Source organism: Falco cherrug, assembly GCF_023634085.1.
Source record: "Falco cherrug isolate bFalChe1 chromosome W unlocalized genomic scaffold, bFalChe1.pri SUPER_W_unloc_1, whole genome shotgun sequence".
Taxonomy (NCBI): domain Eukaryota; kingdom Metazoa; phylum Chordata; class Aves; order Falconiformes; family Falconidae; genus Falco; species Falco cherrug.
The window spans coordinates 4568925-4594140 of record NW_026599288.1 but is presented as its reverse complement, the minus strand read 5'-3'; the positions used below and the strand labels follow the sequence as shown (position 1 = coordinate 4594140).

The 25216-nt window shown below is 41.6% G+C and overlaps 2 protein-coding genes across 2 annotated transcripts in view; one reads left to right on the top strand and one right to left on the bottom strand.

Moving 5' to 3' along the window:
* Window positions 1–25216, bottom strand: part of LOC129734868 (uncharacterized) — an 806097-nt gene that overhangs the window by 745580 nt on the left and 35301 nt on the right. The gene's annotated exons all lie outside the window — the stretch shown is intronic.
* Window positions 12464–25216, top strand: part of LOC129734146 (microtubule-associated protein 1B-like) — a 99082-nt gene continuing 86329 nt past the window's right edge. The window contains exons 1-2 of the mRNA XM_055700198.1: window positions 12464–13299; window positions 18893–18994. Of these exons, the coding sequence (XP_055556173.1) occupies window positions 12648–13299; window positions 18893–18994 (754 nt within the window). The 5' untranslated portion in view covers window positions 12464–12647. The remainder of the gene's footprint in view (window positions 13300–18892; window positions 18995–25216) is intronic.

Below are 25216 nucleotides of genomic sequence, written 5' to 3'. Positions count from 1 at the left end.
GATGTGGTGTTCCTGCTTTGGATAAACAGTCCTGTTGATTACAGCAGAGTTTTTTAGTGTGGTCTGTAAGTCCACGGAAATCTGTAGGTGCCCTCTCAGGGGCCATGGAAGGCAGCTCGGAAAATCTAGTCTGTTGTCAATAGGTTTAAATTCTCAGTGTGGTGATCTGCATCTCCACAAGACAGTCCATACATCTGATAAAAGCTGAAATGGCATTAAAATCATAAGGAGCTGTTTGATCAGTCTTACAATCCAGGAGGCAGTTAATGAGTGCAGTATATACTGGTCACCTTTCATAAGTTCCCAGAGGGGAAAATGAGAGCTGTTGCAGGGATCCTGAGAGTCGGGAGCTTGTGGAGGTGCTGACTGCATTGCCAGTGCTCTGCTCCATTGGGGAAGCAAAGGACTGCTGCTGCAAGAAATCATTCTGTTTTTCTGAGGGGATGAAGCGACTCTTTCGGGCAGTGACCACCTTGATTTACCTTTTGTGTGGTCCCTTGTATTTTGCAGGGTTGAGGCAGAAGGGGGATTGTACCAGAATCAACTCTCTCCCCTTTTTTTTTCCCAAATGATGAATTCCCATCCTATATCTGGGACACCGAATCTCCTGAGGAGAGAGCATGGGAAGAGATCAGCTTTAATGTTTGTTTAGATCCCTACTACATCTGTCCAAATCTCTTTCTACAGGTTCTTATCTTTTATTTATGCAATTACTTTCCAAATTCCATTCACAATGCCATAGCCCTCTTGCTATTGATCTCTTTCTTTACTTTTCCCCCAGTGCCCACAGCCTGAGAACAGCTATTATCACAGAAAGATGCACACTATCTGGGCATCTTTATTAGCCAAGCTAAACATGGCTTTTTCTTGATTTCATGTTGTTCTTAGTCAGAAACTTTTCCTTTTTATAATATTTCATAATCGTTAGTGTTTATCCATTTTCTGTGCTGATGGAACATGAGCTTTGCCAGTCAGCAATGCCTTTCAGAGCCAGACCAGCATGCTAGCCACCACTTGACCTTCTGAAAATACAATAGCAAAAAAGCTTATCAACCCTGATCATGCTTGGATCATAAATCCAAACCCCAGACTTCATAGAACTTTTCTGAGAGAGAAAATACCTCTTTGTCTATTTTGTTATAACTTCACCAATGTCCTTTGTATTGTTTCTCCCAGTCTTTTCTTCTTCTGTAAGGGCCCTTTATGAGAAAAGGCTTTGTTCATTGTCTGGATGCCAGGTTGCAGAGTGATTATACCTTAAAATGTAGTGAGGAGACAACTAACACTAAATCTGGCTCTCTGAACTCACCTGCAAATCAATTCTGTAAACACCTGTCTGCAATGAGGAGCATGCCCAAAGCCTCCCACATCTTAAATATCGGGGAAGAAGAGATCTCTTCAGATGAGTATGGGGGGAGTAAACAGCTTGGTGGAGTTTGAGCTGGTTGCAAAGGTGCTTTGTTGCATATAGGTACATTCTGGGGCAGAACTTGGGTGGATAAGCAATTGTATATAACCACCACTTATTTATGCAATAAAGGATCTCACTTGGGGGCCTGTGCCTTCATATGCCATGTTCTTCTATTCATGACTCTTCTCAGTACTTTGAACTGTAAGCTTGTTTTAGCAGTTTTCTTCTAGATACACTTTTACTGATCCTTCTATCATGGTCTTACTTTTCCATAAAAGTGGCCATGGGCAACTGATTAATACTACCCACTGAGGTGTTTTTAATATCAAAGGGTATTGAGATACTAATTGAACCCGAGGAAAATGCTGTGGTCAAACTAGAAGCCTGAACCTAGAGCTTTGAGATGTAAAATGCAAAGGTAATTAGAGACTCCTCAAAACTTTTAATTGAATGAATTCTCTGAAATTATTTTACTGTTGTTAAAAAAAAGAATGTGTGAATGCAGGAATATAACAATGAACTATTCTGTGGTCCATGCATCATAAGGAATTGTTTGGGTGCTTTTTCTCGATGATGACAAAAGCTACTGTAACTGAACTTACCTAGTGCAAATCCTCCAAAGAAAGCATGCAGTGATTGTGATAAGGATGTCCAAATAAATAATACTGTTCCCTTAATTAGTGAACCTATTTCCTATTAGAATACTGACATATTATGGTTTGTGGAATTGGGATTTTCTCAGTGATATGTGAAAACACAGCTCTGACCATGTGTTGCTAAAATCTGGAGCCTTTGTATTACCCAAAAATGGGGGTTACATTCTGCCTGTGCAATGTAATTCTATGATTTTGCTTGGAAAGGATATATTTCTTCATGTCTTTTCACAAAACTAAGTGCAACTGCAGCATAGTGTGTTTTATCTCTGAAATAGCAGCATTTCAGTGCTGGACAAAATTATTCCTGTATGTAGAAAGTTGTAATTGCAGAATTGCTGGGAGGAGAAAGAGACTTTACATATATCATGTACATCATATGTACAAATACATATTATTGTGCTACATAATGACAATATGATAGCTGCTATCTCAAAAGTGTGTATATAGAGTGATTGAAGTAAAATAAATCAGATCTGGCTAGTTTAAATCTTACCTTCCCTGAGTTTTTGAAGACTACGCTATGACCTTTTAAATGTGGAATTTAAAAAGTTGTTGGAATAAAAAAAAACCACCAAATAAAAAGTTCAAGCTATCTTGTGTAAAACTATGAAATATTTGGAAAAGATCATTAAAATAATGCTCCTTTTCTGCATTTGTGGAGCTATATTTTTGTATTGCAAATCATACTTCTCAGTAACAGCTCTAACATTGTCACTCTACTGCATTTGCAAAGAAGAAAAAAACTTTCCATATTTCAGAAATATGACATCAGGACTCAGGCATTACCCAAACAAGTTTTAATGCAATGTCTGGCAAATGGGTTACCTAACAAAAATCAGGACAATTCTTTGGGAGAAATTGTAGAGGACCCTTGCCCATCCCCTGGCATGGTTCCAGCTCCACAAGGGCTCCTGGGGCACTGCCATGGCAGGACCAGTAGAGACTTCCATGGGTGCAAGGCAAATACTGACTGTGACCCCCTGTATATCAGAATGCACAGTGGTGGTCTCCGCCCATTCCCAAAATAGGGACCCTTAAGCAAAATGCTCTGCTTGCTGCTCTTTCTGGGTAGCCCTGCTGCATGCCTTCTACTCAGGCCATTGAATAAATTCTGTAGTGTGACCCTTAGTCAGCAAATCCCAGCCTACTGAAAAATAAAGATGACAAGGAATGACTTATTAAAGAGCAGATAAAGTAGAAAGAAAGAAAAGACAGAGGAAAACCATCCTTAAATCATCTTTACTTTGTATGAGCCTATTGGAGTGCATGGAACAGACAGATAAATAGACAGAAACCAAAGGGAAGCCAAAACCAAGCCAAAATGATACTGCAAAATTGTACTGATAGTAATGTTGCTATTAAGCCACAATAGAAAGTGCAAGAAGATGGAAAGGAAGCAGATGGTCAGTCTTGTAGGTGGTCTGAATGAACAACGCTAGTGTTTTGTTTTGAGAGACATGTAAGAGGAAGTTAACCATTCCTCCTCTCTATTCTGTAAGTGTATCAAGTTCTATGGAAAAAGTACAAGGGTTTTTTTTAGTTGCCATGGTTAAAGAACTGGATTACTGTGGTAGTAAGACTAAAGGGTACATTTGTAGAATGACTAAAACCTGTTTAGGCAATATCAGAGTCACAAATTATTCTCATGGGAATAGGCCATGTTTCATTGTAACTTACTACGCATCCTTAAGTGAAATCCAGAGTCACTGAAAGAGAATTAGAATGAAAGGCCACATCAAGACCCCTGCAGGAATGTAGTTTGCATGCATAAAAAGTCGTGGGCAAGGGCGCAGAATAATGCACTACCCTGGCTGCAGCTACAGATTATGTGAAGTCACTGTGGCCTTGAAGAACTGGGACGTTCCCAGTGCAGGACCATGATCTGCTGGACCTGTGCAGTAGGCAGATCCAGCAGTTCCCCAGTTTTCGTGTTCATAAGCCTGTCAGTGCACTCTATGAAATAATGCTTGCCTGGATTTCTTTCTTCCTATTCTCTATGCAGTAGCAATATAGCATTTCTATTGTAGCGTGCTCAAGACAACATGAGAATAGACCCTTGTAAAATAATTAGTTCTAAATCTTACAAAACTAGCAGAGCTAGGCAACCTCTGCAAAGTATTTTAAAGCAGATCTTAAAGCTAGATGAGAATATCATGTAAAATATCTACTTGCTATTGGGTCCCCAGAAGCAGCTTTAGATGATTCAGCCTGGGAGGAAAACCAAAAAACCCACCCTTTTCTCTAGAGCACCTCCATGTGCCTTTGCCAACCAAGTAGCTAGGATACAGCGTGACTGAAAGCTAATAGATATTTTTCTTCTTTGTGCCTGCAGTGAGTTACAAGACTAACACCTGACATACAAGACAGCTGATGGTCTTCCAATGGGGCCACTGATAGGGTGTGCTACAAGGGCAGATGGGTTTCAAGCAGCCTGTGCCTAGGCTGAATGTAGGCTGTATGGTGGCCAACACCACCTTGCAGGAACTCTCAGCTTCTAGCCATCCTGATAATTAAGCATATGATAGTATAAATGTAGCAATTGAAACCCCATGGATTGATTTATCTCCCTCTTGAGTGAGCTCTAAAACTGGCTTGAAAAGAAGCATATGTTCAGCCTCTGCACAGCAGTGCTCCTCAGGCTGGTGTGATAGGAGAGAAATTATATTTTGTCCCTAGAAGCCAAATATAATTCTGTAACTTGTAGTCCTTCAACAAGAATTAAAAAACAATAGAACCCACTGCCTTAAACCCAAACTATATTCCATATCAACAGACCATTACTCTCTCTCTTGTTCAGAAGGGTTCAAAACTGCTCAATGGAAACTCAAAACTACTGCCTGATGTTTCACAGTCTTTTGCCATTAGTTTTGTTGATGATGATGTTTTAATTATACATCCAGCTTTGCAGTACAATGGATATCATTGCTTTCAATGTCTTTATTATCATTTATCACTGATTTCTAAGTGTCATCCCAATTAGAAAACAGGATCTAATTACTTAAAACTGCTCTATTTTCTCTCCAACAGTGGAGAAGAAATATTTTTATTTTCATGTAAAACTATGTGTTTTGCATAACAAATTTCAGGATAAATTTATTCAAAATAATTAATTTCGAATTTGTCTTTTTTTAATAGTCAAGAGGAAATTCCCTTTTTTTATCCATTTCATATTCACTAAAGTGAAAGAAAGTATTTTTCCATTTTCCTCCTTTTTTTACTTCTAACTTTTTTTTCACTGAACAAAAAGGGAGAAATTACTCTGAAAAAAAAATATTAACTTTTTCCATTAAAAACTAAAGCAAAATATTGCTTGGTGTTATTTTTATCTCACTTTGAGAAAGTTGAAAGTGAAAGAAAATGCTATTTTTAAAAGCAATAGTGTTGCTTTATTTTTTTAAAAAATATTTAACTCCCCCTTTTCTATGGGGGAAGTGGGAGGAGTAGGAAACAGCAGAAATACCAAATGGAATGGATATTTCACCACAAGCAAAAAAACCCTTTGCTTTTGTTGTTTAAAAATAGCCATTAAAATTGAAGTAATATAATTTAAAATACTTGAAATGAATGTCAGCCAAGTAATTTTTATTTAGCATGTAGTTAAACATAAACCTTGCCATCTTTAAAAAGTAAAGTAGGTATTTCCCCTCTTAAAATGTCTTTCCCTGAGTCTGAGTCCCTTGCTGCTCACTGAGGTACAGCACTCTCATGCTCCTGGCTTTTGCTATATTACTGCTGCAGGAGGAGCTCCTCCAGCAGTGCCAGCTTGAGGATACTTTTGTTAGGGATGAGGATATCTCCCTGTCTAAAAATATGGGGGAAGGGAAGAGGAGTTGTCTTTATGAACCACACGTCTTGGCTCTTGCAGGGATATACAGGGCTCCTGACTAATGTCACGGTCAGTGGCTGCAGAATGACACATCTGCTCTGCTAGGGTCAGGATGACATGCTGATTGTCCCTCTGTGCCTGTGCTGCTGCTGCGTGCTCTGCTGAGTTGTCATAAAGGAGCAACACAAGGAGGTGAGTCTGGGAGGTAAAGGCTGAACCATGTGGGGATGGTAGAGTTGCTGACTGCAGGAAATGAGGAGTCTAGGGCCACATATGAGGGAGTGGGAGTACTGAGAGTAATGATAGGTCACACTGGGAAGACATCAGGTGAGGTACAAAATGGTATTGTATTTGCTATAATATTGGTTGCATATTCTTGACTTCATCATGCTACAGGAACACTTTTTTACTGTGAGAGTGACCAAGCACTGGCACAGGTTGCCCAGAGAGGTTGTGGAGTCTCCCTCCTTGGAGATATTCAAAAGCCATCTAGACATGGTCCTGGGCAACCTGCTCTAAGTGGCCCTGCTTGAGCAGGGGAGTTGGACCAGATGACCTCCAGAGGTCCCTTCCAACCTCAGCTATTATGTGATTCTGTGATCTCTGGTGTAGGATGACAAAGCTTCGTCTCTAAAATGTTATGTCTTATTGCCTTGCCTTATGAAAATCTACTTACTTCATGAACTCACTTCATGACTCATTGTGCAGTCTTCAGATTAACATTTCACTCAGTGAAGACAGACTATGTAAGAACCTTCTGAACCACTTTGCTGTCATTAAAGTTCTTAAATTGGTCTGAAGTAATGCACATGGATATGTATTTCTTTTATGCTAGGAGTGACATCTTGCCTTGGACAAAGGGCCAGCCTAAGGGTTTGTGCATCACTGAAACCTCATTTAAAACTTGAAGATAGGACTTGAATAAAACCTGAGTATTAGTAGGTAACAAATGGCACACACCATCAGGAAGTACGTTCTAGTTTTAGACTTCAAGCACTTTATTTAAAATTTCCTATTTACTTTAAAAAAATACCAGATCTGGAAGAAAAATACAGCTCTATGTGTAATATTTGACTATTTTAAATTGTGGGATACCAATTTGGTATTAAACATACTAAAAGAACAAAACCAAACCAAAGCAAACAGAAATCCAGACAGTAGTGGGTATCAATCATTGTCTCTTTAAAACAGAAAGACATATTCCATAGTCCATATGTGTTTTGCTATTTTATCGACTGAAGTGGCATATCTATGTGATTTAGCTGCAGCTAGGAAGCTGGTATCACTTTCAAACATTGAGGGTCACGTGACACTGAGTCAGTTTTATACAGCATATCTCCACATTTCACCCAGTAGCGGATCTGTTGATATGCTCCATATTGCAGAATAAAAATGGGTTTCCAGATACAGAAAGATGATGACAAACAAAACTACTGGAGTGAGACTCCAACAGAGCAAGTTATAGTGTCAACACTGACCATGGAGCTGGGAACCTACAGCTTTCTCAGAGACACATCCATGAGGTTAAAGCATCTTTTCTTGTCTGACTTCCATCTCAGATGAAGCAGCATATGCTTGTGAATACATGAGAGCAGAGGTCTGCTTCCCTTAAAGACTGTAGCACAAGACCATTTTCTTCCAAAGGCAGCTTCTTGTCCTTAGGGTTTTAATGTGTGAAATGTCTCCCGTCACAATACAGTTTGACTGTAACAGTTCCCCTTTTATCATACCGTGTTCTAGCTGCATATTCTTATACAGAGCAATATAAAATAGAGGACTACCTCAGCAGGCTATTTCAAGTATATTTGTATTACCTACCTGTATGTAAGCATTTTATTCTTTGACACAATACATTCATTTCACCTTTTACTTTTCAAATCCACAGACAATTTTCCAGTTATGTATGTATTCATTCTTTCTTAAAATAAGTGCTAAAAAGCACATATAATGCATTTTGTATACTGGCATGAGTTACTCAGAGTAATGCATTTAACTTGCTGTGCTTGTAAGGCAGGTAATTTTTTTACCTTTATGTCCGGGAACCACTACCAGTCTATTCTATAACCAGTTAGCAAGTCTCCTTGGAAAGTCCCTTCCACACTCCAGAGACCAGATGCTCTTGTTGGTGATTGAAATAAAGGCATATCCCAAAGCTATGTATTGCAGTGGGAGAAGCCAGAAGCTGGCTTCCTCCAGTGGGCACCATGTGGCAAGTCTTGAGGGTATCTATAATTAGAATACAGACTATTAGGGCGGGGGTCATATATAGGACATGGCCACAGAGGAGTGGACATTATTTCTAGGTAGACATCTATACTATCTCATGGAAACTGCCAGGCTCAGTGAAGAAACGAAACACCAGTCACAGCTGGGCTCAGACAAATGGGGGTACCCAAAGAGCAACACTATACCCATGAATGCCTTGCCAACTTTAGAACCGCTACTAGTTCTTCTGCATCTATGCCATTACATTTGTTCTATTAGCACTGTCAGCTCTAGTGAAGAATGAGCACAACTGCTCTTTATCACTGTGTCATCTCAGCCACCTGACCTGGCTGTAAAAATGTTTGTCTGCAGTCTACAACCTTCAGTGTAATGGCAGCTCAGAAAAATATTCTACTTTGGATGCAACATCCAAATACATCACACTATTAGTTAAGGCTCTAAATGCTGTATTTACACAGAGGAACTATTCATATTAAAACCACTAGGTGCTATAGGCAGATATAACATTATATAATATTAACCAGCATCTACAACAATGGGGTTTCAATCTTTGTAGGTTCCTCTAGATAAATAAGACATGTTAATTAGAGTAAGTCCAGTATGCCCTGAAACAAAATACATATCCTAAGAAAACAGGACTGATGTATTGGTTCATCCAGGCAAGTCCTCTGTGTTTCTCAGGAGCAGGCAGGGAATTTGAGCAGTCAGTACTGGAAGGAGTTGTACACAGAGAAAGTGGGACCAGAGGTTATCTTAAAAAACAGGCTATAAAAGTTTATATCCTTTCCTAGGTCACATTGAAATTTCTCCCACAGCACTTTAGCCATATAAACAAGATGCTTAGTGTAAACCAGTGCCTAGTTGTGGATAACTGGCTAGCTGAAAAGGGTCACATAGACATAGTCCAGCTGGCTGGACAAAAATGCACATCGCTCTCAGCTTATCTGAAGTAAAGCAAAATACACTGTCTTTGGCTGTCCTTGTTACACAATAACAGGAAGATTTTGGTGGGAAAAGAATGTTGCAGGTGGGAACAGAAAACTACAGAAGAGAAACTAGGGGCGGGCTTGGCATTTAGGCAACTAACCAATAATGAGCTTAACTTTTGTAATATGTATGAGCTAATTATAAGAAGGCATAAAAGGTGACTGTAAGAGACAATAAACGAAGTCTGCTGATCACTCATATTGAGTGACTGTGTCTTCCCTCCGTCGCGACAAATGGCGCCCGAACAGGGACCCTAGAGAGGGCTGAACCTGCGAGCCACGGTTCGACGGAGATTCGGGTACCGGTCCTGAAAGCAGCGCAGGAGGCGGAAGGGCACAGTCCCCGCGCCCGGGAGCACCTACAGAGGGTCCCGCCGGCCACGCGTCGCCGAAGTCTCGCAAAGGCTGCAACAGCGCTGACGAAGGTATGGAGAGACAAGCGACGTACGATTCGCTCATATGCTTTTTAGAAAAGCGGAGCGTTCAGGACATAGATTGTAAAAAGGCATTACCCGGGTTATTAGCGTATGGGATAGCATCCGGGTCCCCCGCGGCAGCGGCGAGCGGCGGCGCGCAGCCCGGCAGGCCCCTTCCCGGCCGCGGTTTCTCTTCAAGGCGGCACCCCCCCACACCCCCCCCCCCCTCCGATCGGCGCCATGGCGATGCAAGCGGCCAAGCGAGCTGACATCTGGCTGCCCCCAGAGGTCAATCGGATCCTTTATATTCGGAACCTGCCGTATGAAATCACAGCGGAGGAAATGTATGATATTTTTGGGAAATACGGACCTATTCGACACATCAGAGTTGGAAACACTCCTGAAACAAGAGGAACAGCTTAAGCTTCTGAAGGAAAAATACGGAATTGAGTACAAACCCACCAAAAAAAGTGCTTCAGATGTCCCCTACAAGAAATGGGTTTCTGCCTTGAACTAGCAAACATCTCTGTGCTTAAAGAGAAGCCTTTTTGCCTTGATGGAGATAATTTATTCTGTATTCTGTATTTATGCAGTATTCTGAATGTGGAAATTGGTTGGGACTAGGAGGCTGGCTTAAAGGCATTTTGCAAACGGGATTATTATTTTTGATCGTTATTGTAATAATAGTTTCTTGATCAAAACCAGCCAACACTATTTGTAAGCATTAGGCATATCTGAAGAGAATGCCTTTATTTGAATCAGCAGTTAAGGTGTAGTTTAATCTGAGGCTGTGGTTTTATCTGCTTCTGGTGAATTTTTGAAGTGATGAAATCAGAGATACAAGGTATACTAAGAGTTATGAGGTAATAAGGTAATAATCTAAGTAAGGGTGCTGTCTTTTATATCTACAAGTGCAACATGCTTTTACGTAGCAGAGAGAAACTTTAACAATAATGTTGCTTGAGCGAGATGTGCATGTGACAACTTGGGAAAAGGGATATCACAACTGGAGTGCAACAGTGTTTCTATGTCTGGCAGAGTGAAATCTTTCAAGACCTGAGTTTAGACAGTCTAAAATAAATTGTTAGTATTCAGAAAACCCATCTTAAGCCTCTTTTGCTTACATAGTGTTATGGAAGTCAACTGCTATTGTAGAGAATTAATGATTTTTTAGCATTTGAGGGAATGTCAGCATAAATCGCACTTACAGTAAGACTGCATTTTTAATTACTGTACCCGTTAAGATTCGATGATGCCATAAGGCTAAGGCCTTTTATCACAGATTGGTTCTGAACTAAAAGGTGTGTGCACATGTAGATATGCACATTTGTGTTATTTTCCTTAATTGGCTACAAAATAATATAAATAGGTTGGGGACTAGATCTTGGGAATTTGTCTATTATACTTCTGTTTGTTAAGGAACGTGCATAACACACAGCACCCATGTAGGCTTGGCTTGTGGCATAGTTGTCAAATTTAGCATATACATTCAGACAGATAAGCAACGTACTCTTCTTGTGTGTATCACCTACAAGCCATCATGGCTTAGTGTGTAAATCTGTATGTAACTATTGAAAAATCCCCTTATGAATGTATATAGCTTAGAACTAATTTTTTCCCTTTGTTAATTCTTTGATATCAATGAGGTATTCTTCAGAAAATGTATGGACTGGTTGGTTGCATAAGGGCAGTTGTTATTTGGACAGAAAATTGTTAATGGTCAGGGATTTTCCACTAAAATATTTGCAAATATTCCTAGTCAAACATCAGATTGGTTTCTTTTGGGGTTTTGAGCTTGCATTAGTCCATGTTCAGAACTTTAAAATTACCTTTGAAGTTTTTAAACTTTTTGTATCACTGGAACAGAAAGAGCATCTAAATTAAAGCTTCAAGCTAACTTTATTTTTCAAGTATTTCTGGAATTATACTTCTGAACTGAGATTTTATAAGTTGGCTGTGTATTTTCCTGTGTTAAAACGCTGTTATTGAAAATGGTCAACCAGGCCTATGTCGCCCAAAATAAAAACGGGGGAATTGTGGATAACTGGCTAGCTGAAAAGGGTCACATAGACATAGTCCAGCTGGCTGGACAAAAATGCACATCGCTCTCAGCTTATCTGAAGTAAAGCAAAATACACTGTCTTTGGCTGTCCTTGTTACACAATAACAGGAAGATTTTGGTGGGAAAAGAATGTTGCAGGTGGGAACAGAAAACTACAGAAGAGAAACTAGGGGTGGGCTTGGTATTTAGGCAACTAACCAATAATGAGCTTAACTTTTGTAATATGTATGAGCTAATTATAAGAAGGCATAAAAGGTGACTGTAAGAGACAATAAACGAAGTCTGCTGATCACTCATATTGAGTGACTGTGTCTTCCCTCCGTCGTGACACCTAGTTTCTGTCAGTAAAGCAAGAGGAACACTTTAAAGAGGTTGATTTATCTCAGACTGCTCTATCCCATTTTAGGGGAGGATAAAACACTTTTAGGAGGTGATTGAATTTCTCTCTTCAGTGGGTCTCTGAGTATTGGGGAGCAGATATCTAACTTTTATGTGGTAATCAAAAGGAAATCAAGCCTTTCTTTTGGTAATTGTAGATGTTTTCTGATACCATTGCTCCCTGGAGTTGCTTGAGCCTGGTCAAAATTAGTTATTTAAAGCCCTTCGAACTTCTGGAGCCTTCAAAGTATGGATTTTAGCAGCTTGTCCAGAAACAGTGCTTTTCTGGGGTAAATCATATATCCACGGGCCTTGAATACGTGCAGAAAACCTATGTTTGAATTATTAAATGAACTGCTTTCAAACAAAAAAAAAAAGGTAACGAATATTTAGATTGCTAGTTCAGAGGGGGGGAAACATGGCTCAAATTTGGCTGCAGTGCTACAGCAAGATGCAGATTGGACTCTTGGCCTTGGATAGTGGAGCTGCTTTTTACATCCAGCATCAGTGGTACAGCTGTAGCCCTGATGCTGGCTTTTCCCAGATGAGCTCACCAGGTTTGCCAAGGTATCACCTGCAGCTCCTCATGGCACAGCCACCATGCTTCAAGGCTGAAACCCTGGGAGGGCCTTGAGGAGCGGGAGATGGCTAAGCCAGCAGAATGAGGCCCTGGGGAAACAAAGGACATGGGCCGACCAAACCAGCAGGGTAAGACAGCAGGAGGGCACAGGAGAAGGGCGTGTGTGAGGGCCGCGGGGGCAGCGCCGGCCGGGGTAGCGCGAGCGGAGAGATCACACCAGCGGTCCAGAGCGCACCCTGAAGCCGCCCTCTCGGCGGCCCTCGGAGCATTGTCGGCCACCAGCGTCCTTCCTGCTTCTGGGGGCCGCTGCGGGGAGGATTTGCCGCAGATGACATCAGCTGTGGATGCTGGAAAAGTGGCTGTGCGGGGATGCGCCGGCTTCCCCTCCTCCTCCTTTTCTTCTTTTTCCTGCTGCTGCTGCTGCTCCTCCTCCTGGTGCTCCTCCTCCTCGCCAGGCCCCTGCCCTGCACCGTCTCCGTATAAAAGGGATGCCGCCTCCTCACCCCCCGCCTCTAGCGGACCCACCATCGAGCTGCCCTTCTTCCCTCCCCAGCGCCCCGGAGCCGCGGGGAGGAGCAGGGCGCCCGCCATGGCCACCGTGGTGGTGGTGGAAGTGGACTCGGAACCATCCTGTAGCATCCTCAACCCTACTTCCCTCTCGCATCGCTTCCTGGACAGCAAATTTTACCTGCTGGTGGTCATCGGCGAGCTGGTGACCGAGGAGCGCCTGCGGCGGGCTATCGCCAACATCGAGCGAGGTGAGGCGGTGGGGAGCGGGGCCACCGCAGGCAGCGCCGCAGCCCCCCGGAGCCCCCACCCCGCCGACGCCTTCCCCTCGGAAGCGGCCGCGGCGGGGCGCCGCGGAGGGCAGGCAGCCGCCCCCCTTTTCTTCCCTTTCCGCGCGGGGCGAGTGGGGGCGCTGTCCGGGCTCGGCCGGCGAGGCGGGGAGCCCGGCTGCCCCTTGCTCATGATCTGGGCGATACAGATACATATACATACATACACACACACACACACACGAGCTGCGATGTTGTGGTTTCTTTTTATTTTACGAGGGGCTAGTCGTCCCGTCTGCGCGCACGCCCCTCCCGCCCCACCGAACTCGGAGCCCCTCCGTCGGGTGGGAGCGCCGGAGAGCCGCCCGCAGCGGTCAGCGGCTGCGGACCGGGCCCCGTGCAGCGTCTGGCGGCGGCGGCTTCCTGCTGTCGCCCGCACAAAGATCCGCAGTCAGCTCGGCGCGTACTGCGCACCGCTGTTCATCCCCAGGAGCGTCTTCCCCGCCGCTAGTAGCGGGGAATGGGGCAAGCCCCCTCCTCACCATTGTTGGTGCGGAGGGGCTGCGGCAGAAGCCGAGCGCCCGCAGCGCCGCTGAGCCCGTCTGCCCGGAGACAGCGGCGGGTGGGCGTGGCGCAGTCCGCACTGCGGTCCCTATGGCAGCCCAGAGCGGACAAAGGGCAGCTGCGTCGCCGAGAAAAACCTGCGTCTGAGGCTGGGGCAGCCGGGCTGGGGGGCGGCTGTTCGGCGTTTCCCTCTGTTCCCCATCAAACCCTTTACCCCCACCGCGAAACCAAACCAGCGGGATTCGAGGCGTTTTCTTTCTCAGTGGCAAAGACTCCCTGAGCAGGAATGCAGCTGTGCCTATTGTGTCTAACTTTCGACAACGAGTCTTTTCTCTTGGCTGGAAAATTTTTCAGGACCTAAGTTTTATATGCATATATATATTTCAATAAAGAAAAAGATATGGGTAATAAGACTAATACCTGAGTGCTCAGCCTCATTATTGTCCAGCTACGGGATGCTATAACCCACTGTTTATTTGTCCTTTTCCTAAGATGGCAATACAGGAAGTTATCACAAGTGAAATGAGTTTTATAAATTCTTGATGTGGTTTCTGATACAATAGATTGCAGTGTACATGGAGAGGGGGGGGAAAAGCATCGTTGCCATAATAGTTGTATGAAGCACAAAGAAAATTATTGCTGGGCCCTATAGCTTGTTAAACTCAATTGATACATGATTTTGTAATATATTTTTGTTCTGGGCTGGGCTGGTGAAAACAGAAACCTGCCGTTGTTAGAAGGGAGAAAAAGACCTTGGAAAGGGGAATTGGTAGCAGCCTTGCCATGTAGGTGTGGTTCAGCAGTCCAGCTAGGACTTAATTCACCTCTATTGTTGTTTTCTCAACTAATGTTGCTTTAGTTGGCTATTTCTCTTGATTCTTTTTTCCTGACTGTTTGTGGTAAAGGGCTGCCTTGTCACAGCTAACTAGCTTCACTGACCTGTTCATCTTTATTGCTACCATTGTCTCCTAGGGAGAACAACTGAGACAGATGCTTTGTCATTCAAAGCCTCTTCAGCATTGCGCTTTGCTAATGCTCTTTATTTTTTGGTTGCATCATAAGTAAATTGGTTGCATTTAATTAAATTATTAAAATTTATGGAGCAATTAGATAACTTATGCCTTCAAGATATTTGATGTCATCCTTCCTCTGAAGAAATGCTCTTCAGTCTCTTCTTGAAGCTTCTATTGTACAGTTGCTGCTGCATAGCTCTGCTGCTGCTACCTCCTGCCACTAAGCATAACACCCACTTACAGTTTTAGATGTTCAGAGGGAATGCTTTGACCTTTTTATTTATCATTTTGGATTAGAAATCACCTCACTGCTCCTGGTGTCAGACAATCTGATTAGGATTTTGCCTGCTAGGAAAAAACCTTAGATCAAATTTTGAGGTGCATTGTTCTGGATGAGTATGCTGGGAATCTGAAGCTCGATCTGTACGAGGCAAATATGGGCTTGACTAATCTCCTTCTCATTGAAAAGTATGCTGTGGTTTGGAAAAAATGGATTATTTTAGCATTTATTCTCAACAAAGCCTTAAATGTGTTTAGGGTTCTTGATAACTCTGCCTCACAGTCTTCTCTGGTACATCTCCTAAGTACCATCACTGAAAAGTGTGGATTCATGCGCTAAACTGCAGCACAACATGTCAAAGAAAACATCTGCTGGTAACACATCAGTGGTGTGATGCTATGAAACCTGGTGGAATGCAGAATCATTTCTTAATATATCATGAAGAGGGAATGGTGTGGCAAGCTGCATTTTCAGTAATTACGTTTAGGATGTCACTTTGCTAAGGGAACATCCAACCCACTGTCCACCAAAAAAGGAGAGAGTGAAGCTTCAAGATTTTTCCACTGATTCAGCAGATGCCACTGGGTGTGCCCTGTCTGCCAAGTCCTGTATCTGGTGGCATTGCACTCCTAAGCGTGCAGAAAGAAATAGTTCAAGTTCAGTCATACTTCCAGTAGTTACTTCCATGCTGTTAATGATAGATCATTGGATTGACCTTGGATTTTAATTCCAGAATTACCTCTGTTCTACCCAAACCTGATTTGGTTATATAATAAATTATACTATATTATAATGTATATGCATAATTTTTGCATCCAGACTGCTGAATCATGCAGCTGCAGATTTGGGATATTCTATTCAAATCCCAACTTCAGCTTCTAGGACTACTGTGTGCATGGTATGTCTAGGCTTTTTCTGGTTGTTATTTTAATTATTTCACATTGAGTCCTGTATTTTGGATATTGTCTGGATCAGCAGTCTGATTATGCCTAATTAGAATCTTAAACCTACTGCAAATTTGGATTCACGACAAAAGCAGCTAGAGATGGATGCTGGACAGATCTTATCATTAGCAGTATTGCTGAATCATATAGTCCATGTTACTTAATTGACCTCTGGAAAGCTTTGTAGTCTGCCCACACAAGCTTGCTGTCAGAGGCCAGTGAGCTGTTTATCTTCTAGCTTCTTGAAGTTCAGCACTCGTTCATTCAATGTACTTCACCTTTGTGATGAATGTCAGTTTACTAGTCATAGTTTTCATATGTGCTGCACATATGTGGTATTATATCATCTTTACTTTCTTGCTCTCAAATATTCCAACACCTGGATAATGTTAAAGCCTGCTGAGCTATATTTGCCTGCCAAAACTATGCTCTAAAAATGCACCATATGGCCAATCGATTTTTGATAAATTAAAATAAGGAGACTTACAGAAGAGGCTCACTGCTTATGCCTCTGAACAATGATGCATAAAGTGGGAAGTGTAAGTGGCTGGTTATAGTTCAGGGTTTGTTTTTTTTCTCGAGTGGTTATGAAACACACAGGCAATACTGTATTTCCAAATGTATTTAGTTTCAAATGGCATCTACTTAATAGCTGGTACCATATCCCAGTAAGAAGCATGCTCCTGCCTGTCAGAAGGATGCTGACAGGGAAAAGCCCTGGATGAATTCTCCCTGAACATGCTCTTGAAATACAGATGTTCATATTTGCATGGAGAACCTACCTAGAGCTGCAATGCAAGACTAGCAGCACAGATCTGGTTTCTCTGTTCTTCCCCCTCTTTTTCCTCCTCATCCTTAAGCCCTACAACATGGCTTCTTCCAGTTCGAGGCTTGACATTACTGCTACCTTGAAAGAGAATAAAGCATGAGAGGCAGCACTGGCAGTAAAGTTCACAGCCTGAAATCTTGACAGAGTTACCAGCAGAAGTCTTAGTGCAAGTCTCATGGTAAGGGATTGGCCACACGCCTCTTCCAAAAGGTACCAAACCCCAAAGTGATTTAACTCAACATTTTCATGCAAAGATGTGGTCAGACATGTGAGGACAGGCCACTAGACACTTCCTCATCTCCAATCCCTTCTGCATTTGCAAGCTAATTTGTGTAAGTGCAATGATATTCCTTTAGGAAACCACCCCACCCACCCCCAATCACCATAAATGTCAAATCATAGAATGGTTTGGGTTGGAAGGGACCTTAAAGATCATCCAGTTCCAACCCCCCTGCTATGGGCAGGGACCTCCCACTAGACCAGGTTGCTCAAAGCCCTGTCCAACCTGGCCTTGAGCACTTCCAGGGATGGGGCATCCACAACTTCCCAGGGCAACCTGTGCTGGTGTCTCACCACTCTCACAAGTAAAGAATTTCTTCCTAATATCTAATCTAGATCTACCCTTTTTCAGTTTAAATCCATTCCCCCTTGTCCTATCACCACATGCCCTTGTAGAAAGTCCCTCTCCAGCTTTCCTGTAGGCCCCCTTTAGGTATTGGAAGGCTGCTGGAAGGTTTCCCCAGAGCCTTCTCTTTTCCAGGCTGAACAACCTCAACTCTCTCAGCCTGTCTTTCCAGGAGAGGTGTTCCAGCCCTCTCATCCTCTTCATGGCCCTCTGGATTCACTCCAACAGGTCCATGACCTGTTGTTGGGGGCCCCAGAGCTGGATGTAGTACTCCAGGTGGGGTGTCATGAGAGCGGAGGTGGAGAATCACCTCCCTTGACCTGTTGGCTATGCTTCTTTTTGATGCAGTGTGTTGGTGTTAAAAATCACAGCAGTACCTGGACTTACCAGTAGTGCAACTGCCTGATCGTTATTTTCGAATCAAAGCAAGAAAACTATAGAAAAATCTTGCAACATGTTCTACTTTTAATTTGTTTTGGGCTTTTTGTGGTTTTGTATTGTTGGTTTTTTTTAAAATTTAGTCATCAAAATCTTATGGTAGGAAACTATAAATTTGTCTTGGCTGCTATGGTATTTTTTTTTCCTGGTCAGATTTCAATCCTTAAAAATATATTTTGGAATAATACATTTTATGATCATGTACGTGTCAAGCGTCTCACCTTCTAAGTAGCTGGGAGGAAAAATGGTAGGGAATAGTGATGTGATTTTTTTTTTTTTAAAGGTCAAGCATAGCATTTTAAAATCTCAAAACTAGAATTTTGATATTTCATAAATAACAGATCACTTAAATTTTAATTTAAAATATGGGATGCTTCAAAGCTTTTGAATGAAGAAGTCATCAGTTTAATAGTTAGTATTTAAATATTAATTTGGAACATATTATGTGATTCTGTCTTTTTTTCCTTGGACGGACAAATACAATGGTGTTGTAATAGAGCTAATGTATCCCTGGAGTGATTCACTCTTTTCAGTTTTATAAATCAGTGTATTGCTATTTTAAATTCAATTCCAGGGCATCAATAACTTCCCATAACATGACTGCTAGGATGTGGGAACCAGCAGTCCTAAAGCAGAGGCCTTAAAGGATTGTTACCTTTTGGAAAGGCAGATTTCCTCTTGCTTGTGACTGATCCCTGTCCAGAGTGCTTCTTCTGAGTAATCAGCACCTTGCAAAGGATAGCTGCATGGCTTAAAGGGAAAGTAGGCTGATTTTGGAATTTAGAAATATGCAAATAACATTAATGTCAATGGAGAAATAATCAATTAAAACTTCCAGTGTTCATATATCAAGCTAGATGTGTTTTGCATTTTGAATTTTAGGAATCCGATCATGGGACACAAACTTGACTGAATGCAACTTGGATCAAGAACTGAAACTTTTTGTGTCTCGCCATTCAGCTCGATTCTCTCCTGAAATTCGAGGTGAGTTTTTGAAAGTGTTTGGCAGTTTTGTTTTGTATGTATTTTTTAAGAGTAGCATTAATAAATACTTGCAGGTATTGGATGGCCCACTTCCATTTGTGATTCTTTACAATGAATACTTTTTTCTATTTTTAAAAATATGGCTTGAAAATAATAGTTTATTTTAACTTTCTGACAACAGGAAATGTCTGAAACTTTAAAATAATCAGACTTTTAGGTTAGCTTCATGTTTACTTTTATTACCATGATTACTTTGGCAATAGATGTTAGTTTTAGGGCCCCATTAAAATTAAGTGAAACTCTCACTTTTTGACTGAACAGTTTGTTCATGTAGCACCAATCTAGTAGTCCTGGAGACTGAAGCTGTTCCTCACTGTGGTAGGTAGAACACATACAGAAATTAACCTGAAAGGTTAGCTCTACAGTTTGATAGAGTCAGAAATGGTGTCACGGCTGTTGTACGAGTGTGGCTCAAGCCCGTTATTTGTTCCCAAAGGGCTTGGACTCTTTCTTGGTATGAAAAAGCTGAGGAGTGGAGAGTGTACTTTGACTCACAGGAACTTTCTTTGGCTTGTATGAAGATATTAGAATTTTACAGGGCTCATGAGACTAAATCTTCTCTTCTGGTGGCTTTTCAAGCCTGTTAAAGGAAAAACTCACACAGATGTGGGTAATGCTAGGCTTGCTTTAATCACAACTCAGATTTGGGCCACCACCTCAGTGAGTGGCAGAGAACAAAGGGATACAGCACAGTTTATATACACTTATCAAATCATTAGTCAATGTCTGAAGTTTTTAGAAGTTTCCTTTGGTCTTGTCAGTTCTGCAAATCCATCATCTGACCCAGTCCCAGTTGATTCATCTATTCAGTTCCAGTCTCTGCCTCGGTTCCAAGGTCCTCCTCAGATCATGATCTTCCTTCTGCCTGCTTTAACTCACACAATCCTTCAAGCACACTTAGTCTTTGAACAAGCAATTCCTATTCACATATACTACTTTTTTCTAGAAACACATGTGTTTCTGAGAGCACCTGTGTATACAAATTGATCATCTATTGTTTCTCTATTCCCCCACTGATTAACTGGACTGGGTTTTAAACCAGCCTTGGATTAGGGGTATACAAGGGCCGAAGCCAGGTTCTGCCATTTAGCAGCTTCAGCACTTTAGATTTCTTAATTCAAAATACTTTTTTTTTTTTTTTAACAAAGCCTGTCTTTCCTTTAGAGGATTCATAAAATAAATTAAAAAAAAAAACAACAAAATTTTGTGAAGTGTAAAAACTGATTTTATTCTGAGTGCATGGGAGTCAAGTATTTGGTAATTTTTCTAACATCTCATTACTTTAACACAAATGCTGAGTATGTGTGAAATTAATCTTGGTTTTCATGTAAAAATATATAGCCTTCTCCAAGGAGTATAGGTTGCTTTCATTGGTGAAATTATTGTGGCCATGTGCACATTGACTACTACAACCTAGTATTGATGAATGTTATAAATTCTGGCTTCAGGAACATCTCTTAAGTATGGTGGAAAGAGCTATGAAATGTTGTATCATACTACTGCATCACATTCCTGAGTTTAGTTATACACTGTTGACAAAGAGATCCTGACATCTTGCTAGCATGACATCATTCACCTGATCATCTTGAGTAATATACCAAAATGTCTTGTGTCTTCTTCTTCCTGCAGCACAGATTATAGCAGATTTTGCCATATCTCCCCATATATAGAGAGAGTAAAGCATTGCCAGATTTAAGAAAAAAATATACCTCTATGATTCTTCCCTTGGTTTGTAAAACAACAGAACCAATACAAGAATACTCAGTAGTTCCTGAATTACATAAAGTAAACTCAGGCCTAGAATACATATCTTTCATTTCAATTTAAATATCATGAAGCCAATTCAACTTCTCAGTGATATCAGTTGTCTCATTATACAGAGAGGGTATTCTGATAAGTGAAATTAGCAGAATTTATCTTTAAGTAATGCAATATGCAGTGCAACTTATTTTTAACGTGTATGTGTTTTATTTTTAAATGTCAGGAAAAAAAATCTTGTGCTTCTTGTTTAGCAAAAATATTCCAGTGTGTCTAGTTTTTTGGGGGTTTTTTTTGCTGTCTTGTTTAGATGATACCTCTTGATAGCATTGCATGAATTAAAATAAAGCAAATATTCTGCTTTCATATGATAAATGAAATAAAATTGTGCATCTCTTTTTTCAACAGGAAGATTATAGAATCTTCTAGGAAATTTCTAGGAATTTGGTTGTTTTTTCTTGTTTGTCTAGACTTGCCTATTTTTAGTCTGTCATTGTGTTGAACTGCAGCTTAATTGCATGTGATTGGAATTAATCAACATCTCTATGACAAGCAGTAATGACTGTGTTTTTCAGCACTGCTCAATCTTTAAACAATAAGCTTCTAAAATCTACTTTGAAAGAGTATTAAGGAAGCCTGAAACCAGGAAAGCAGGAACATCCAGGAATAAAACTAGCCCTCTTGACCAGTTTCATTTCTCAAATTTTGTGGAGAAGCTCATTGACACCTTCAGATTCCCACTGCACAAATGAGAGGACAATATTTTAATCTTTCTAGCCTCTGTGATTCTCTAATGCTGAATCTGCATGAGGCTCCTTTGTGTCTTCTCTACTGTTTGATAGGAAAGGAGGGTTTTTTCTTGCCATTTGTTTAAAAAAATTCAGAATGTTTCATTTCTGTTCAACAAATGTTGAATTTTGAGTGTTTAACTAGGCAAACTGGCAACATTTATACTAAAGAGGATTGTAAGTACATATTCTATTATGGTCCCAAACTCAGAAATTCTCAGGAATTTGGGTAACTAGGTAACCTGTTGTTCAAGGAAAGTATTCATACAAGATGATGGGTTAGTCTGTGGGATTTAGTTAAACAGCCTTTTTTCCATCTTTTAAGACTGAACTCTTTGTGCAACTCAAACATAGGGACAATTTACTCTTGAAGAAGGGTAGAGTCATTTAGTGTGTCTGCACAGCTCCTAGTATAGTGAGGTATGACTACTGACTGAAGCTTTTTTGATTATAATGTTTATTATGGTAATTGCAGTGCCAATTCAGTACATGCTTGTATGCTTCTCAAAGCAGCTTGAGGAATACATGCAGCAGCAATGTGAAGGGTAGGACTCTTTCTCCAAAAGGAAGCTTGGTGGAAACAGGGCCAACCCTGTCTCCATGACATATGCCTGCACTGTTGAAGGGGAGACATGCAAGAGAAGGTCTGTCAAAGCCAAAGTATTCATGTGTTTTCACTTGAGGAATTTGAGGTCTAATCCTTTTCCATGTGTAGCAAATAGTAACGTACATATTGATATTGCAGGGAGCATGATCAGATCTCAACACTCTTTTTGTGCTCTTATCAAGGGATTGGATTGTCATTAGTGGTATTTGTGCATTGTATATTCAGCTGCTGGGCAATTTAGGGATGATTTATGATTCCCTGAGAAACAGGATTCAGAATGGAAATTCCAGCAGATGTTTTCTGATACCTTGTAAAGCAACTGAGTTAGGAGACTCCTTAATAATATCAAATCTTGCAGACGTCGTCAGGTGCTGGTGAAAAATGAGTAACAGAGCTTATTAACTGGTTGCCAAGACAACAGGCAGCATGACTTAAAATTGGTACTCCAGCACTTGCCTCTGTTTTCTCTGTCATGTACTGTTGATAACTTCCATCTTATGTTAACCTTACAAGGACAAAAAAATCAAACAAGTTGTAACATGTACAAGCTGAAAAAGGAACTGTGTATCTGGTAGTGAGGCAGACCAAGTGGAGAGTCTTGGAAAGACCTCTGTTGAAATTGCAGCTGTTGCTACCAATCTTATTTTTTAAAAAAAATATGTTTCAACTGCATAAAGCTGAATATCCTGCTTCACAAAAGATGGAGTAAAAGGATTTTGTGTGTCAATGAAGCCATTGAGGGCCCTTCTGCAAGACTCCTACATCTGCCATTTTGTCCCTCAGCTTCCACCTGGGGACACTTTGTCACAGTCCACTCAGTGGACTTGTGTTGGTTTGTTTACTATGATCTCAAAGCGCAAAAAAAATCAAGGTGACCACGCCAAGGGGTTATGCTTCAATCAAACAGCACAATTTTATTGTTTGCCCATAAAGCGGCATGCGATAGGTAGAAAGACAGAAAGTGAAGAAAAGCTAAAGTAAAAAGAAAAGGAAAGAGGATTATAGCTACCACCATGGGTCCAAGGCATCCCTATGGTCCCAGGTCCAAGCAGCATCCTGCCTGTCCTTCCTATCGTCGTGATCCTTGGTGGGGAAGATCTCCAAAATTCGGTTGCTAAGGAGTCATCTTTTATGCCGAGCAACACACGTTGCTCCTCCTCTGGCCCATGGAATGTTGTCAGTCTCCGCCTTCTTGAGCAAGGTTATCACGCTTGTTCTGGTTCATTGTTACGACAACAGTTGTGATTCATCTTCTGGACAGTTGTTATGTGGCCTTATCGTAGTTGTTCCTTCCAGTGCCGGGTATCAGGGAGTGGCATAGTACTCCTTGTACCATGCAGTTCTCCTTCAGGGTCACTGGGTCTCGGTGTCCATGAGGACCACATTGCATCTCCAGGTCTCTGTTAGCAATGTTGAGACAATATCATTCTCTTTAGACCGACTCTTACTCACTTGACTGTTTCACTGGTGTATATTCAGGTCCTTGTATAGATTAAAATCTGGTTTATTTCAATAGCTGTGCAGTAGCTAGTCACCCCAAATCTAAGAAATACTGCTCAAGCAATGCACTGTGGCTGCTTTGTATTTTGTCCTGTTGCTATGAAGAATGTGTATCTGTGGAAGGCATGTTTCCTATCTGAGCAGTACCAAAAGGTCTCTTGTTGCCCATAAGTCAGTGGTCGGTGACTGTACTGGCTTGACTGAGTCTTTCTTTACCTGTGCCCAAGACTTTATTTTCACTAGCCTGCATGTGGCCTGGGAGGACTTTGGCAAAGTGCAAGATGTGTTTAGTGTCTCTGCGACAGCTGCTTGCCTCAGCAGTGGCAGTGGGCTTCCCACCTTCGGGCTCCCTAGAGAAGTTTATTGTTCTTTCAAACTGTCATTACCCCAAAAAGCCTTGGCAGATTTAATTCTGAAAGTTATAAGTTCAAAAGTTACAATTAAGGATTGTTAGTGTCTTGGAATTTTGGTCATCAATACCCATAACTCCATAGTTTGCCAAAATGATGCATAGTCCCATTGCTTTTGTCAAAGCAAATCTATGCCCAGTTAATATCATGCCTAGTAACTTGCAATGTCAGCTCATGGAGTTGCTGATAAAATCCTCAAGGGCATGATTTTAGTGCTATCTTACTGAAAACTGCAGTTAATCAAAATTTGTCAAGTAAGAGGACATAGGTACTTGAGCAAAACTTATCACTTCCAATGGAAGACACACAAAAAAAGAGCTAAGAAGTCAAGGCCAGATTTCTCAACTAGTATCTAAGCACCATTACTAAGTGCCTAGGAATTAATTCAGCTTAAAGACTCAGTAGTCTGGTATGCACATTTCTGGGCAACATAAATATGATTCTACAGCTATTAGAGACTGTGATAGCTGGAATAGATATTGAGTAGAGTCATTTATCAGCAGTCCTGGCTAACCAGGGAGGTCCCAGCTGACTGGAGGTTAGCAGATATAACACCCATCTGCAAGAAGGGCTGGAAGGAGGAGGATCCAGGGAACTACAGGCCTGTTAGTCTGACCTTGGTGCTGGGGAAGGTTATGCAGCAGATCATCTTGAGTGACATCAGACAGCATGTGCAGGACAACCAGGTGATCAGGCCCAGTAAGCATGGGTTTATGAGAGGCAGGTCCTGCTTGACTAACCTCATCTCCTTCTATGACAAGGTGACCTGCTTAGTGGATGAGGGAAAGGCTGTGGATGTTTACCTGGACCTTAGTAAAGCCTTTGACACCATTTCCCACCACAGTCTCCTGGAGAAACTGGCTGCTCATGGCTTACATGGGCATGTTCTTTGCTGTGTTAAAAACTGGCTGGATGGCCAGGCCCAAAGAGTGATGGTGGATGGAGTTAAATCCAGTTGGCAGCCAGTCACAAGTAGTGTTCCTCAGGGCTCAGTATTGGGGCCAGTTCTGTTTAATATCTTTATCAATGATATGGACAAGGGGATTGAGTGCACCCTCAGTAAGTTTGTAGATGACACCAAGTGGGACAGGAGTGTCGA